The sequence below is a fragment of the Nannospalax galili genome, unplaced genomic scaffold (genome assembly GCF_000622305.1).
Source record: "Nannospalax galili isolate Female #2095 unplaced genomic scaffold, S.galili_v1.0 scaffold648, whole genome shotgun sequence".
NCBI lineage: Eukaryota > Metazoa > Chordata > Mammalia > Rodentia > Spalacidae > Nannospalax > Nannospalax galili.
The window spans coordinates 704,371-722,459 of NW_008360311.1; the positions used below are offsets into that span (position 1 = coordinate 704,371).

Consider the following 18,089-nt stretch of genomic DNA (forward strand, 5'->3'; position numbering starts at 1 on the left):
CAGTTTCTTGGCTAAAAGTCAAAATGTCCTTGGGCTTGTTAGCAACATACTCTGTTCCAAAGGCCAAAAATGTCAAAAGTTTTTGGGAGCTTGTATCTAATCCTTAAAAGATTTTAGGGTTACCTCTTCAGAGGGGGTAATGTTAGAGTAGCCAAAAGCCCCATAAAAATCAATCAATCAATCAAAGAAGAAGAAAGAATACATGATGTTATAAGAAAAAGTGATGGGGAGATGTGGGAGTTGTTGGAGGGAAGGGAGTGGGCATGGATTTGATCAAAACACCTCATATGCATGTATGAAATTCTCAATAAATTATTTATTTATTAAAAAAAATAAAAAGAAAGCAGGGTGAGCAGGGGCCAGGGAACAGGCCAACAAGCAGCATTCCTCCATGGCCAGTGCTTCAGCTTCTGCCTCCAGGTGCCTGTCCTGAGTGCCTACATTGGGCTCCCTGATGAATTGTGATCCAGGAAAGTAAGCTAAACAAACTACCCCTACAAACACCGAAAAAAAAAAAAAAATAAAAAGATATAGATCAGTTTTTGAGGGGTATTTACACCTTAAGTCTTAATGTTGTCTTCCAAGCACTAGGGCCATGGCTTCTCTCTTTCATCTTTAAACTTCTCAAAAGTCACTAATGTCTAGATCCCAAGACTTGGGACTATAAGGATCTGAGGGAATCACCCTCTTACACATTCTACTGTCCTGACTGCTTGGAGATATTCCCCCCAAGGGATGACAAGTTGGAGGAGAGGAACTGTTTTCTACAAGAGGCTCTGGTCCCTCTGGCTGTCACCTTTCTCACAGTGTTTTGCTGTCCCTTGGTCACTAGCCTGGGCTTGTCTCTCCGCACCAACACTGGAGCAGAGCAGGGTATCCTCTTCCTCTTTCCTTTGGCTGAAAGGCAGGCAGGAATCAGCAGTTTCCTCCTGACAAGGTCCCTTCTGAGCTATGGGAACCAGGCTGGATGCAAGGGGTTAACCCTTACATTTCCTCTGTACTTCTCTTGATTGAATAGAGTCTTTGTTATAAAACTTTAGTGCTGTAAAAGCAAGCCAGAGACTAATCTAGCCTCTTCACTTTTATGAAAGCAACACAACTATCTAAGCAATAACTGGCTCTTTATTATTATGATTGATAATAATTCTAGATGCTCACTTATTGAATGATTATTATGGACTAAGCATTTTATTTTCTTTGATCCTTGTGATAACCATGAAAGGAGGTTAATATCTTTTCTATTTCAAAGATGAAAAACTTGTAACTCAAGTCAGGTATACAACTTACCCAAAGACACACAGAATGTAAGTGGCAGAACTGATTTTTAATCTAACTGATTAGATTTCAAAGCCTGATTCCTTAACCATTATGCTATAGTACCAGGCAAATGGTTATACCAGATGACAATAGACTAGCTGGGCACAGTTTGTCCTCTCTAGGTAGATGGGTTTTGGTGAGAGCAGGGACCCTAGTCTATAGTTTTCAGAAGAATGAAGGGAACCTTAAAACAGGAATCCTACTCTAGAGTACACAGAAGACAGCCACATGGGCCCCAGAGCAGGAACCCTGGTTCTAAATATTCAGAAGATAGTCAGGTGAGCCTCAGAGCAGGAACCATGGGTCTAGAGTATTAAGACAGCATCAGGTGGGCCGGAGTCTCAGATTTCCCACAGGCTGCAGATCCAGAGCACATAGCCCTGTGCATAGAAACCTGGTTTTAACACAAGTCACATTTCCTAATAGTTAACTAACATCTCTTTGCATATTTTCTGTCTGATCATCTTATCATCTTATAAATTGAGTATTTTTCAAGATAAGGAGGTAAAGATGTTGCTCTGCCTGAAGCAGGAAACAGTACAGAGGGAGTTTGAACTCTGGTTTGGTTGCAACCAAACTCTTAATATCTCTCTCTCTCTCTCTCTCTCTCTCTCTCTCTCTCTCTCTCTCTCTCTCTCTTCTCTCTCTCTCTCTCTCTCTTCACGTGGGCGCATCATGGCTTCTTCCCCTATGCCCACCCCTTGTTTCCTATTTCCTCTCTCTCTCTCTCTCTCTCTCTCTCTCTCTCCTCCCTCCCTCCCCCTCCCCTTCCCTCTCCTTCTCCCTTTCCCCACCCCACCTGTGAGAGTAGTGATCATGGGTTTTTATGTTGGCATTTCGGCTCATTGGACAATGCCAGACACTCAGCTGATATTTACTGCCCTGTGGCTAAATGGATGAAGGAATGAGTAGATAGAGGGAGATAGATAGGAGGAGGGCTGGATGGAAGGATGGGTGGGTCACAGTAAACACTGTATTTTTATTTCTCTTTTTCTCATATGTGCTGTGTGTGTGTAGGGGGGGTTTCCACGTGCATGTGCACATGCCAAGGTGTGCATGTGGAGGTCAGAGGAAAGCTTGCAGGAGTTTGTTCTCTTTATCCTCCATATAGGTTTTGGGGATCAAACTTAGGCTTGGAGCAAGTATCTTTATCCTTGGAGCAGTCCCACCATCTCATATTCTGAACGCTATTTTCAGAATCTGGCCCTCTTGACCTCTGACAGATGTCTGTCACTTGTTTCTCTCTGCTGGCCTCAGGGTTAAATCATGAGGACACCCTTCCTTTGCTCACCTTTTGTCCTGACTCCTGATTCTTCAGTTCAGGTGAGCATTCAAGCTCAACTCCCTGTCCTGTTACTTTTCACCAACCTCCTCACCTACCGTTCCTTCTCTTACATGCTTGGATCAGGCTGCGGGGTCTCCTTGCTGTTCCTCTAGCACTCAGGAAGCACCAAGTTCTCTGCACTTACTGCCCCCTCTCTGGGATGCTTCCCCAGCTCCCTGCATGGGCCTCTTTTCCCCTTGCTTAGTCTTTGCTCAGATACTACTCTCTCAATGAGTAAACACTCCCTAGTACTGCCTCTCTGCTCCATTCTATTTTCCTCTATAGCAATTATTACTGCTTGGCAGACAGTATCCTTTTTATTTGAGATAGGGTTTTGTGTAACCCAGGCTGGCCTCGCACTCAGTATGTAGCTGAAGATGACTCTGAATACTTGATCTTCCCACCTCCACCTCCCAAGTGCTGACATTACTGGTGTGCACCACAATGTCTGGCTTGGCTGTTTTATCTGTTCATCTGCCTTGCCTCACTAGTAGGTAAGCTCTCTGAGTAAAGAGCTTAGTCCTGCGTGGCTGACCAGGCATCTACAGGAGTGTCTTGTGCACTGCAGGCATATAAGGCATGTATTAGTACTGATTTAACGAATTAGCAAACATATCCCAAGAATTTGTAGTTGAGGTCCTATACAATTGGTGCTTACCACTTGGTTACCTGAATTCTTCTCCTCAGCCCTTAGTGGCCCAGGAGCTGGGGGTACAGAGGTACATGGGCATTAGAGACAGAACACAGGGAGGCTCCTTACCGCCTTGGTACACTGCACGTCCTTCCCCAGCAGCCAGTTCAGCTCCAGGTTGCCCTCGCCATGGTAGCAGGACTGCAACCGCTCCTTGATCTGCAAGTTGATGGCCCGGATGGGGAAGGCACAGAGGGCAGAGTCGTCAGGTGGGTTGTGGTACTGCTTCTGCCCCTTGGAGAAGATGGCAAACAACACATCCTCATTGCTGCTGATGTTGAAGGCCCGGGCCAGTGCTTCCCCAGGCTTGGCGAGGTAAGCGGCCTGCAGGAGACGGTATTCTACCCCGCCACGTGTGCAGCCAAAGGGCAGGGACACATAGGAGTGGAACTTGGGGTCATCCTTGCAGAGACGCACAATGCGTGAGGTGTAGAAGAGGTCTCCAGCTGAGTTGATGGACACGCCCTCAGGGGTCTCCGGCTGGACAGTGAGGAAGTAGACAAAGCCCCCACTGGCAAAACCATAGATATAGAAGATATCAAAGTGGGAGACCAGAGCTAGGGTGTCAGAGGGAATTTTGATGAGGGAGGAGACGAAATCACTGTGGAGCTCATAGTCCAGCATGGCAGAGGACTCGGGGTCACGGGGCAGCTTCCGGCTGGACAGGGTAGGGAAATAATCCTGCTTGCCGTCTACCGCCGTGCCAATGAAAAGCTTGCCGTCCTCCCCCTCAGAGCGCACAATCACACCATACATGGTGCCTGTCTTATTGACACTGGAGAGGTAATGCTCCTTCTTGTGGGATGGTTCCACCAGGATGAAAAGATCGTCCAGCCGCAGCAGCTTACAGACGCCCTGGTAAAGGCTGCCACAGGCCAGCAGGCGGTTCTCAGAGTAGTCGATGATCAGTAATTTATTAACATTGTTGGTGAGTGTGAGCACCTCACTGCAGGGCTGGACAATGAGGGGTGGGTAGCAGGCCTTGTTGTCCTCCTCAGGCCCCGTCTTGTGAGCTACCTGGATGGTCAAGTTGCCTGTCAGCTTATAGACACGGTTGATGGCTCCCACATACACAGCCCCTGTTCCTCGGTGTACAGTCAAATGATTGAAGGTCCAGTCACGGTTCTCAGAGTGGAAGGTGCTGAACTGAGGCATGCCAGTGGCCCCAGAGGCCAGCAGCAGCCAGACCACCCAGAGCAGAACCACAGACCGGCTGTCAACCTGTGTGGCCCATGGCTGGGCCCTCATCTGCTCCATTCCGAGAGGTGAGACTGGGAAAACAGCTCCTCTGTGTACAATTCCACTTCCCTGGATCAGCCCTTACATGGTTCTGTAAGACACAAGGTAGAGTGGTCAGACTAAAAGGAAGTTCCACAAGTGAACAGTCCTGCTTGATTGGGGTCCAAATCCTGGCTGGCCCTAGGAGTCTCTTCTGTTACATTTTTGTTTTTCTATTTTTAACATACTTTTTCCCACTTAGGGATGCTGAGGGAATCATATTATCTATTTTTGTCTCCAGCCCTTACACTGAATAGCTATATAATACTTTTTTTTCCAACTGTACAAAGTGTCTCTATTTCAGACTCTGAAGACATTGGTTTTATCTCTCAGAGAGGTTAAAAGACTGGGTTCAGTTTGTTAGTCAATGCCAGTGCCAGGACTGAGGTATCTTCCCCACCCACCCACCGTGTCTCACACCAGGTGAGTGGAAATCTCTCCTATTTTCTACAAGCTAGTTAGGACCCTCCCCTGGTCTGACAGACAAATAACATTCCTCCTTATTTCAGATTCTTTTGCCTTACATCACTTCAAATCTCTGTCATCCACTAGATAAGAAAGTGCCATTACCTTGAATGGTGCCCTTTACTGTCCCTGCATGTCTCCTTCTCCAAAGAGTCCCTGGTCTTTAGCTGTTTGGACTTACGAGGAGGGGAGGGAAGGAGTATGCTGAATGCAAAAAGACCGCTATTCCTAAACCTGCCATCAGAGCCCGAAGCCCTTAGTGACAGGATCCTAATCTCTCTGCATATAGACACAGCCCACTACCTCCCGGGAGAGAAGTGGCCATGTCCTCAGCTGTTTCTCTGAAGGTAGGCCCACAGAGCCAATTTTCTTGCTGAGGGGCCTGGATGGCAGAGCCCAGAGTCAGTCACTTGTGGTGGGGGGCTCTTGTGGGGAGTATGTGGGCCTCAGTGGAGGGAGGGGAGTTGAGGGTCATTTTGTCAGGCCATAGCTGGGGCCTTCTGGCTGCTCAATCATCTGTGAGCTTAGCCCTGGGCCTCAGTCACATTTCCTCGGGCCCTGTCTCCACTGCTGAGTGCTTTGATCCTGTCTGCATTCCAAGAAAGCTGCTCAGCAAGCAGAGAGGACCCCTGAGGACTCCTGCCAAGACCCTGGGCAAAGGATACCATGAGCAAGGGGAGACTTCAGACAAGGGGTGGAATCAAGGGAGCCCAGACATCTTTTAGGTGGTCTCACCACCCCAGAGTTTTAGGGAGAGGAGCAGTGATGGCCTCGTAGCGAAACCAGGAAGACATAGCAGCAATCTAGAACGGAACTCTTTTCCAGCTGGACAGATGACCCGGGCAACACCTTGCTGACAAGTCCTGACAGAACTCTGAGAGACAGGCACCACGAACTTCAACCAGGACAGAGAATTTGCTCCCAGGAGGTTTAGGAGAGGCCTGCCTATCCCCTTTACTCCCCCCATCTAGCTAAACTGGGTTATAATTAGTCTGACATCACTTTGAGAACACCCCCATCCATCTTTTCCTTGTATGTTTAGAGATTCTCCTTCCTACTCCTACATTTTGCCATCTAAGTCCACAGCACCATGGTGCCAGGATGGTCCCCTTGACTCCCTTCCTCTAAGTGGACTCCACTGGGTGTTCTGGGGTGACTCATGAGGCCCTGGGCTTCCTTGGAAAGAGGAAAGCAGCACGAGGCTCAGGCTGACCTCAGCCCTCCAACACAGCCCTTCCGGCCCCACCAGCACACCGGCAGGCTCCCAACAGACTCCGCTTTCAGTTTAAAAAGCAGAGGTTATTTTTAGCTATGTCCTGAGGCCGGTAGCAGGACGTGAATTCCTCCAGAGGAGCTACAGAAAAGGAAATAACAGAATCCTCAAATTCTCCAGCTGCATGGGGAGCTGTAGGAGGCCACACTATATGCTCCTTTCTGGAAAGGGGCCTGCTGAGTCTGTTTGGAGGGGGCCACGGGTGCCTTCCCCACCACTTAATGACTTCAGACAGAAAATGCAGCATGGAGAGCAGAGTGTCCACAAGGAGCTATGAGGAGGAGGCTGCCTGTCACCATGCCAGGTGTGGGTGCTTATCCTGTAGCAAGTGTTTTCAGAAGCACAGTGGCACTAGGCTTGTGCACAGTGCACTCCTGCCTTCCCACCACACACATGCACATATCTGGCTCATGTATACAGGGAGGGGTCCTGAGAGCAGAGATCAGCATCTAAACACATAGTCACCTCTCCTCCCTTCCTACAAGACACAGATGAGTAGTGAGTGGCTTTTATTGTTAGGCAGAATTTGAGAGCAAATTTGGAACCTCAGGCAGGTCTCATGTCCCTTTCTTCTAGAATAGGACAATGGCACCTCCCTCTCTGCTGTCATGAAAGTCAATGTGGCACTGCAGGGGAGTGTTAGGCACTGGTGCTCTGAGTACTTCACTTATGTTGGCTGTTATGTTATCAGAGGCATCGCTAGGAGACAGCACTTTGGATATTTGCCAGAAGTCCTGAAGTCTCTTCTTGCTTACGTTCTTCCTTTCCATGGATGAACATTCTGAGGGGAGATTTGATCTCCCCTCCTCCATGGCCTTGTGACAGAGCTCGACTGGAAGATCATTGGAAGGAGAAAGTAATAGACCCAAGCTGATTTTTTTCGGTCGTATGATAGGACAAGTCTTAACACAGCCTCTCTGTGGATAGCAGGGAGGCTGCTGAGAACTGGACTGAGCGCGAAAACTTTCCTGATTATTAGAAGGCCAGGGGTCACAGGGGCAGGAAGAAATTGTGTTGTGGGTGTGGACTGGTCTAAAATTTCCCTGAGTCTGTTTCTTGAGCTGTTAGAATAGCCAGTCTGTAAGATTTCTCCTTCCAGATGAGATGATGCCTTCAGGCTCAGCTCCTTTAGTTCCTGGAATCTGAGTCCAACAGCAGCCAAGTTCCCTCTGTGCTACCTATGTGGCTGATATTCTCAGCACACGCCTGTAGCAGGCCTGTTTCATTCTCACCTGTCTAACAGCATCATTCTGAGCTACACTGATCCTGGTAACCAGCTAGGAAATTGATTCTTGGACCCAGGGGCAACCCACCCTCAGCAGCTACCACTGGACACTGGGGTCCAGAGGAGGCAATGTCTCCTGTGATGAGGGTGGAGATGTTTGAACCCATATTGCAGCTATGACCTTCATAAGGACAGTCACTATAAGGCACTGAGAGCTGCGGCTTTCCATGCCAAGATGGATGGAACAAAGACTGCCCCAGAGTAGGGCTCGGTGGGAAAAGATCAGACCACCCAAGTGACCTTGGTGAGGAGACATCCACCTTTGTGCCTCTGAAGAGCAGTAGTGTGGTGTGGTTAAATGCTGGGGTGCAGGCCTGAGACACTTGGCTTTAAACAGAGCTTCAGCAGCGTGCACCTGGTCAGGGCACTGGGCCACTCTAGAATGCTGTCTGTATCTGCCTGAAGCAGGCTTACCTGGGACTTGCCACACAGGGTATGACATCAATGTACAAAGCTGCCCTCACTCTGCATAGCACCTACAAAGCAGGTGCTCAGGAGGCCAAAGCTTTTACCACGAACTGATACACGCTGATATTTTCAGCTTTTTGCATTCCTCCTCTCCATGATCTGTCTCGGAATGGATAGTCCAACCTCAGTTCGGTTGAAGCCTGTGACACTGTACAACTAGCCCTTCCTCTTAAACCAGATTTTCTGTTAGTGTCAAATGAGAGAATTTTCTTTTAGTGAAATGCTCCTCTTTGCACCTCATCTTTTCTAATTTATGAAGTCAGACTTCACATGCATCCTTAAGAACTGGCACCTACGGGCCTCTGCTCTCTTATTGTTTCCTTCTCCTTCCCTAGTCCTTAAGGCATAGATGGTACTCTAGACTCCTCTCGCCTGCACAACCTCCCCAACATCTTCCCCATGGAGCTTGTGATACCAAGCAGAGGCCACACTTGCTTCTGGGGGAAACAAATGCCACTAAATATTTTATTTGCAGTTCTGATGATACCATCTCCCAGATTGGAATCCAGGCAGCAGGTGCTGGTGACAGCCATGGAAGGCATCTGATACCTTCCTGACCAGCTGGTGTAAACGTCGGTGGCAATCCAGACAGGAAGTGAGAGTGAGGCATTTCCAGCCCAGCTCAATGCAGGATTCCCTCCTCCTCCACTGTGATCTGTTGCCCTTCCCGGTAAGGACTCAGATGTCTCCATTCTATCATTGATCTCCCTAATTGTCAGAGTAGCTAGAGGCAGAAAGGAGTTAGAGTCACACAGAGCTTTGTGATGGAGTCAAAGTTCAAGCCAGATGTCATACCACGGTACCCATGGGTAGCTCCACCATCCCTCCCCTCCTGTCATCATCCTCTCCAGACAGGCCCACACAAAAGTCACACCCTGGATGCCATCTAGCTTCTGTCTTGGGAGCGCTGATGTCCATGGTGTCTTGCCCCTCAGGGTTGTACATAATTCCAGGGCTGGGTCAGATTTGCAGTGCTGACAGAGCCCAATATTCTGTCTTGTCCATTATTATCACCACTGTCAGTAGTCATCACCCATTGGAGTACTGATAGAGCCCCACATTCTCTGTCACTATTGTCACTGTCATGGCTGTGACTTCTAGCACCACCATGGTACTGATAGAGCTCCACTAGCCACACCTTATTATCATTACCAGTGCTGAAAGAACTCCATCATCCCCCGCTCTCCATCACTCTCACCATCATCATCAGCAGTCACCACCAGCACCATCACAGTGCTGACAGACCTCTACTATCTCCACTCTCCATCATTAACATCACTGTACCCAGTCATCTCCAGTTCCATCTCAGTGCTGATAGAGCTCCCTCGTCCTCACCTTCTCCTCATCTCATCAACAGCTCAATCACCATAAGCAGCAGCAATAATACGGTGATACCTATTTTGATCAATGCATCTACTGGGTGCTGCACACAGCAGGACCCTGAAGAGTAGAGGCAAAGGAGAAGAGAGAACATGGCTGGCAACCCAGGGGCTCCCAGTTATGTTGTGCTGGGGGCTGTGCTTTCGGGGGGACAGAAGGTGCTTTCCAGTATAGACTCTGGCACCAGGCAGAAGGGAGTGTGGTACTAGACTTGGATTAAGAGCTGGTGCTTAAGACAGATCCCAAGAGGCTCAGGATGTAGGGACAAAAAGGTTCAAAGATATATTGTCAGAATGGCTCCTTCCCTGTCCAGGGCAGTAGTCTCCTCTGACCTCCTCTAGTCCATGCAGGCACAGACAAAAGTCACATACTGGAATGCCACCTAGCTTCTGTCTTGGGAGCTCTGATATCCATGGTGTTTCACCCCCTGGGTTGTAGTTGTAGTTATTCCACAGCTGTGCCTGATTTACTTGCAGCACAGAGCCCTCCTTCTCCCACCAGAGTTGGGCTGCACCAGAAGGGACAGAAGCCAGATATTAAGGGAACATCATCTAGAGAAAATTCTAAGGACAGACTGCGAAGGGTGGCTAGGAGCCACTTTCCTCAGAGACCCAGGCTTTGTCCTGTGGTGTAAGGAGGCTTCAGTAGGCTCCAGGTTTTCATGAATTAAAATTCAGGAGGACAAAATGTCTAAATGGGAGATTCTGAGTGCCCCTCTCCCACCCAGTTTCACTTGTGCCCCCTCCCCCAGTACTACGGAATGGCAGAGGAAGGAGGAGGGATGGTCTCCCTCACAGTAGGCAGTGCTCACATTCCAGCAGGACCTCAGAGGTAGTCCAGGCACGTCAGTAGCACAAGGTGAGCAAGAGGGTGACTGCAAAGGCCTAGGGATGCTGATGGCTGAAAGGCCGCAATTAGAGTGAAAGGAGTTATCCAGTATTTAAATAATTATTAGATTGAAGGAGTAATCATGGGTTTGAGCTGATTTTCCCCCACTGTCACCCTGATGGAGCCTATAATATTATTATTCAAATGGCCACGATTCTCATTGAGAAGAGACCAGGGAGAGAGGGAGAGACGAGAGACCTAGAGAAGGAGAGTGGGGGAGGGTGGGGAGCACGATGAGGAGAGGGCTCATTGAACCTCCACGTGACAGGGCTGCAGGAGGTACGATTAGTCTTTTTCTTGTTTCAGCTGTCAGTCACACACAGACACCAAGATTGTTATTAGCGTATTTTATGCACAAAATTTAAAGGCAAAGGGTGGAAGGGCACAGGGAGAGGGAGAATTTCCTACGGAAAATAACGGGACCAAAGGAACAATTTAGATGTCACTGCTGTACCAGCTGTGCGTGCTTCATTACTGGAATGTCATTTTCCTTGGAGACTCCGGTGTTATTCGAAACTAAGTGATTGGCGGTGGCCCAGAGCAGAAAGGGGAGAAGAGGAAGGGAAAGCAGGTGTCTACCCTCACACACCTTGAGAAGGTGACCTAGAGTGGTACTCAGTCCCTCCAGGCTATGTCAGGACATCTTGGGGTGACAGTACCTACTGAGTCTCTCCCTCTCACTATAGGAAGCTGGAGTCCCAGCTTCCCTTTCAAAAATGGGGAGAATAAATTAGAATCAGTCTCCATAGCCAAGAAACAAGAGAGAAGAGAGGGAGCAGCAACAGCAACAGCTTCCTGTCCAGCATAGTGTTCTATGCTCTGGTCCTGTAAAAAGCCCTGATCCCACCAAACTGTGCTTCCCTGAAACTGGGCAGAAGCTGGGCAACAAGGCACTAGCATAGGACCCCAGGACTTGATTCTAGCCAGAAGGGTGGGATAATGGGTTTTGGTATAATTGTGTCCTCTCAACCAACATTCCCATGTTGAGGTCCTAACTCCTAACGACTTCAGAATGTATTTGAATAAAGTCTCCACTGTGCTAAGCAGGTCAAGAGGAGGACGTGAATGAAGCTGGGTTCGAATCCATATGACCACTATGCCCATTAAAAGGGGAATGTGAACACACAGAGAGGCATGCATGCATGCATGGGAAGGCAACATGGAAAGATTTAAGAAGAAGACACTTTACCCGCACTAAGGAAAGAGGCCTAGAACTGATTCTTCCTTACAGTCCTTGAGAGGGCCCAACCCCTCAGAGAGTTCAACCTGGGACTCCTTAGCCTTCAGAACACTCAGAAAAGTGTTCATCTCTGATATCACAAGCCTGGGATTCCTTGCTACAACAGCCAGAGCCAACCAAGATAGCACAGAAGAGTTGTGGCTCTAATTTCTTGGCCCAGGAATTGCTCTAAAAAAGAGGGTGTGTGTGTGTGTGTGTGTGTGTGTGTGTGTGTGTGTGTGTGTTGCTTTGTATTTGTGTGTGTGTGTGTGTGTGTGTATGTGAAGGTTCATATGAGCAAATATACTGTGTATGTGTTTGCACCTTGCTGTGTCACTTGTGAGGTGGTCAAAGGACAACTTTGTGGAATTGGTTCTCTCTGTTCATCTTTACATGGGTTCCTGGGATTGAACTCAGGTCTCCATGTGTGTGACAAATGACTTTACCCACTGAGCCATCTCTCTGGCCTCCAGGAATTGCTTTTTTAAAGAAAAGGTGTGTGTGTGTGTGTGTGTGTGTGTGTGTGTGTGTGTGTGGTGTGTCTGTGTTTGTGTGTCTGTGTGTACATGTGGCACACTTGTATTTGCTGTCAGGGGCAGGAAACAGATGCACAGTCCCAAATATCTGAATGCTCTGGAGAGCTGAGGGCGGCAAACTGTGCTCAGCACTCCCCCACCCCCCTGAGGTCCCACTGCTCTGCAGCAGACTGGGATGAGCATCAGGAGTTCCTGATCAGAGCTTTTTCAGTGGAATAGGTTTTCCCCTTTGTGTCTCTCCTGACCTGCTCTTGGCTCCTGCCTGGACAGTGCTGTTGTTTCTTGCCAGTCCCCAGGAACACGATGGGACACGATGACTCCCAGGAACAATACTGTCCATTCTCAGCTCAGCTCCTCCTTGTTGTGGGCTCTGTCCTGGGACCACTGCTCTTCACATCAGGGAGGGTTTCCTGGTGTTTTCTTTCCCAAGTCTGTCCGTGGGCTCTGGCCTAGCCCTAGAAACCACACCAGCTCTCCTGGGGCCTTACCAAAATATCCACTGTTTGTCCTCTCTGCACACAGGCTATAAAAGTTTGGAGTTGTCTTTCTGAATTATGAAGGGTTCCAAGACATGCACTCATTCGACAGGCTGGTGCCGAAAGGGGGGTCTCTTCCTTTCTGGGGCATTGGCTGGGCTAGCTTTGCAAAGTCAAAACAAGATTCATTACCCTGGGGCCAGAAGCAGGGAGATACACCACCTGACCCTACAAACCTGCCCCATATGTCACGTGTCTGTCAGAAATTTCCAAGAATTCCCTTTATTATCTAAAGGTCGCCACCCGGGCAGTGCTGAGAGAGCTGCATGGTATAAACTAAACTACAAGAGCCATCAATTTCAAGCAGCTGCCTTCCTTAGCACCTAACCTGCTCCCCTTCCTGGGGCTCTGCCCTCTTCAATACCCTTTGGAGGAAGGACAGGGAGAAGCCTGCCTTGCTATGGTCACCTCTTGCCTGGTTGGAAAGAATCAGTGCACATTAGAGGGCTCTGAGGCTATGGAAGCTGGCTCTGGGGATACACCCATCCTCTGGACTAAGGGAGTTCAGAGAAGGTGGCCCACCATTCCCTAGATCCTAAGCAGGACCCTGTTTCAGCCATTCTAGGAGTGAGTTGCTCTTCTGGTAAGCATTACTGGGTTAAAGCATAGGAAGAGGACTTGCCAGGCTCTTTCCAAAGTCAACAAAAGGCTAAAGATGGGCTTTTAGCTTTGCTAAGTCAAATTAATGTTAGGAGGCCCCAGACACTAAGGACCTAACCACAGCAGCAAGACCAATGGAGAGTGGCCACTGTTACCACTATTTATCACCAGCCACATGGCCTATACTATGGGGCATCACTATGGGCATCTTAACTTCTAAGGTGTGTGTACTGTGCCCAGTTCCCAGATGAAGAAGCCAACTGGAGGAGGCTCAAGCACCTTGGCTGGTGTCCTCGGCTACAAGGCATAGCTTTGTATGGCTAGTACTTTACCCGACTATTTTATATGGCCTATATTTCTAAAATTTACTTTTCAACCAAACCTTCTTATCGCAAGTCAGGAAAAACACCAGAACATTAAGTAAAACTTGGAGTGTATTTTATTTGAAACTGTACAGTCCCCTTTTTGTTTACCCTAAGCTGGTCATTTGTTTTGGTAAGGGAACAGGGCTGGAGAGGGGCTGGCCTCAGTGATAGGTAGAGTCTGGAGTGTTTTGTGGCTACAGGCTTGCTAGCAGGCAGTTGGTCACCTTTCAGAACTATGCCATTTGCTCTAACTAGGAGCATGGGACTTACTCTCTTTTTACCCTATTCTTACTGTACAGGGAAAGCCTTTACTTCTTGGAGGATTGAAATGGGGCAGGAGAGCAGGGATAGAAGTGCTCACTTCAGTGATGAAATAAATTACAGTTAGTTCACATAATGACATATTATGCTGCAATTAAACATAATGTGTTCAGAGGAGCAGCAGCAGAGCTCCCGTCCACACCAAGAGAAGGAAGAAACAAAAGGTTAAAGAAAAAGCCAAACAGCACCTGGCCTTCACCCAGTGCTCTGTCCTCAGCTGACCCAAAGCCCAATGCATGCACCCCTAAAGTTCTCCACATCTCTTTCCTCTCAGAAGAAAATGTCACCAGCCCCAGGAGACCCCAGGTAAAGTACATTCTGCTTCTCTCAAACCATCCTGTCTGCCCTCGGTGGCCTTGGGCCTGACAAGTTCCAGGGACAAGAAGTTTGTCCATTCCCTATGATCCTTATAACCTTTACCTCACACTGCCAGGCACACTAGCTAAGCAAGGGACTCACTGTGGAAACACAGGGCACAGCTCCCACTGGTGCCCAAAGAGGCCTCAACTCCTGGTGTTCAGGTTCCTGTTCTTCCCATTGGGTGCTCTTTATCTCTCCAGCCTCACTGCCCAGCTCTTCAAGAGTGACTTCACTCCCAGCAAAGTCCCTACAACCCTTGGCTCAGTGTCCCCTCTATGAACTCCTCTCCCAGAAACACCCATCTCCACATTCTGCTCTGCCTCTCCGAACTCTTCCTATTCTTCACAGTCCTTCCTCTCATCCAAACCGAATGGACAATGCTGGTTTCAGCACACACTGCACTAGTACTGTCTCCTTTGTGTGTGATAATGCCCTGTCACTGAGAAAGAGGCTCTTTGAGGGCAGGAATTATACCTGCTACTTGCTGGGCTACTGTGCACGGTGAACAAACTGTCTTTTATTCAGAAATTTCCTCAGTCTGAATCTTAAACAGCATGGAGAAGGTAGATGAGCACTCGTTCTCTTTCTCTCAGCTGACACTACCCTTTAGTTTGGCTGGAGAAATGGTTTGAACTATCATGCTTGGCTCAAAGATTTGTCATAACTGAGCTTTTGCTGCTCTTGAAGAAGTGGGTAAAGAATTCAGGTAGGCTCTTGGCTGTTGTTGGATGAGGGTCCTTGGCTAGGTGGAGAAATGGGGGAAAGATGGAGAAGAAACAGACAATACCAGCTTGTGCAGTTAAAGTCTTGGCAAAAGAGCTCCAGAGCTACCATATAGAGCATGAGCCATATACCAATGCAAGAAGCGTATGGTGATTAAAAGGTGGCAGTTTGGTCCCTCAAAGTGATCAAGAGTGGAATTGGCTGGAGGAGGTCCCCTAAGAAGGTTTCAGAATAAGGCATATGAGGAGGTTGCAGTAACTCACTACTAGGGATAACAGGTGTGGAGAAAAAAGTGTCTTTGGAGACAGACCTGTGCTCAAGTCTTGTTCTTCCTAGCTGGGTGATCTAGCACATGTTATTGAACCTTTGGAGGGAGGGAATCTCATTTTCATTTCTGTAAAAAGATACCGTACAGGGTTGTGGTGAGAATCAGGGAGACAAGGAACTTGTTTGGACAACTCTACAGCTATGAGTAAATACCAGTTACTCTTGTTTCTGTTTTTGGAGAAATATCATTCAAGGGCACCCTCCTCTGGGCAATGGCAGCAGTGGCTGTTCATAGGTCAAGGGCTGTGTTTCAGCTTGGGTGAGAGGTTATTCTCTAGAACCTGGCTTTTGAGACCTAGTCATCTTGGACTGAATCAACATATCAACATTGCAGGTTCTATCTTCCCCACGCTGACCTCAGACCTCTAATGACCTTGCCTACCAGGCTTCTGGCTGTACCATGTCCAGGTCACCCTCCCATTTCCTCATAGCCTTTGAATGAGTCAAGGATGGCAAATGCTACTCTTGCTGATGGTCCAGGTACCTGTGGCAGGAAAGGAAGGAGTGAAGAACGAAGGGGGGGGAGAGGGAAGGAGAAGAGGAAGAAGAGGAGGAAGTGCTGAGATGATGGCCCAGCAGACAGGAGCTCACATTTTCTAAGCTCTTCCATATTGTCCTGCCTAGTCTTTCTTCCCCAGTGCTTTTACTGAACCAAAAGCCAGCCTTAGAGTAAGATCTAACTCTTTCTCAAGGAAACCTATTAAGCAAGTATGTTTCCCACTCTGTTTCCTTCCTACCTTCAGTTTCCATTCTTTTTCTCTGTTTGTTTGAGGCTCTGGCTCTTACACAGAAGAACCTATCAAGCAGCCTGTCTTAGGTAAGTTCACATTCACACACCCAGCAGGGGATGTGTGGGGATGTACCATGGAGCCCAGTAAGGGGCACTAGTAGAAATGGAGGGGTGGGTGGAATTCCTGGCCCGTTTTAGGGCCTCATCTGTGCCGAGATACATAGGTACTCAGACTGTAGGGCCTTTCACCACCTATAAAGGCTTCAGCTCTCGGACAGGGAGCAGAGGGACAGACCTTGGAGTACTCTGAGCCCCTATCATCTCCAGACAGATCTATGGATATCTAGTATCCTTTGACCCTCCTGTGGGGGACAGCAATGAGCCTAATTATGAAAGAGGATGAGTCAGGCTGAAGAATGTGCTGAAGGAAGCCAGGGCCATAGGAGACTGTCTAGGTGGGAGGACATGGGGGTAGAGGGATGAAAAGAACTCCCCAGCAAGGACCAGGAGAATCAAACCCAGGATGATGAATGGGGTGTGAGAGAGAGGCCTGAAAAAAAGGGTAAACAGGCAGGAGGGGCTGGAGGGAAGAGGAGTGAGGGGTTTGGAGAAAGAATGTTGGGGTCAAAGAGCAAAGAAAATGCCCTGCAGTGACAGGCTTGAGATCTGGAGAGTTACTCCTGGGCAAGGCTCAGGGGCTCACAGATGTGCATGTGGCTGCTCTCCCTTCATGTGGGTGTGTAAGTCTGCCTCTTCCCAGACATATCCCAGGCCTTCCTGAAAATCTTCTGATGCATCATTCTGAGTCTCCAAGGGACCCCACTTTGCAAAGCACTGTCATTTCCTAAGATTCCATGCATCAGCCCATTCTTATGCCTCCCTCCCATGAAAGCCTGTGAGGGCCAGAGGCCTTAGCATGGCCACTTCACAGGTAAGACGACCCAGATATTGTGGGTCAACTATTTTGGATAAAGTACTAGATGTGGAAAGAGGATTTGGACTCTGGGCTCCAATAGTTACATAGGCCACTCTGCTTCTCTGTTCCCTGGAGTTATAGGTACCACCACTGGCACCTCCAAGGAAAGGTTATCTTCTCCAGGGTTTACCTGAAGTTTTCTGATAGGTAACACTGCATCCGGAGTTGGGAATATCAACTTGCTAGCACACTTTAGGGATGGGGGTTGGTTTTTTAAAAAGCTGTCACTGAATTTGAGTTCTTGGGAATCCTTGAGAAAGCTGGCTGGGAACTGCTAACCAGTCACCAAATGCCACTTGGCTCCTGCCCAGTTCTAGCTGGTGGGAAGGAGGAATGGAGTGACTGGGGCCTATAGATAGCCCTAGGGGCTGCAAGAGTATCGGAGGATGGAAAGAGTCCAGAAGCTCAAATCTATGCATAGTGAGATTAGCATGCCAAATCCCCCTCCTCAGCCTGCCCTTCCCTATGGGCAGTAAGCATGCTGCTAACCCCTTTCTGAAGACCACAGCATTGCTATGGTCCCTGCAGCCTGGATGAACTGCAACTGACTCCTACCTGTTCTCTGGGGCTTCTCTCCCTACCAACCTCTCCCAGCTCTCAGCCCCACCTCCTGCTCTTCAATCCCCAGACATGGCAGATCACTGATTAATTCAGGGCTGTTTAATAACCCTTCTATTTCGATGAAACAAGCTGTCTTGTTTTCTTTATTTTTAACACTGACTTTCCGTTTCTTTGCTAAGCATCTTACTGTCATTTAAATTTCTCTGTCTCCAACCAAGCTGATAATAGACTGGAGTGAGCAGCTGCTTCCATCCTGTTTATGACAATGATTAGAAGTCAGAGCTGTGCAAGCAGAGAATTGACCAAATCTCAGTTCAGCAGCTCTGCCCCTGCTTGTAAAGGGAGTGCTAATTTTAACATGATTAGAACTCTGGCTCCAGGGGAGACAGGGTTAATCCCAGCCCAGCCTTCCTGGCACCTTGCTCTGAGGCAAAGATGTGAGAACAAACTCCATTTACTTGGGAAT

General features: G+C 48.4%; 1 protein-coding gene across 8 annotated transcripts in view; it reads right to left on the bottom strand.

Annotated features, from left to right (window-relative positions):
• Positions 1–18,089, bottom strand: part of Plxna2 (plexin A2) — a 214,433-nt gene that overhangs the window by 185,574 nt on the left and 10,770 nt on the right. For all 8 annotated transcript variants that reach the window (XM_008824794.3, XM_029559479.1, XM_029559480.1 and 5 more), the window contains exon 2: positions 3,402–4,662. In XM_008824794.3, coding sequence (XP_008823016.1) covers positions 3,402–4,589 — 1,188 coding nt within the window. In that variant the 5' untranslated portion in view covers positions 4,590–4,662. The remainder of the gene's footprint in view (positions 1–3,401; positions 4,663–18,089) is intronic.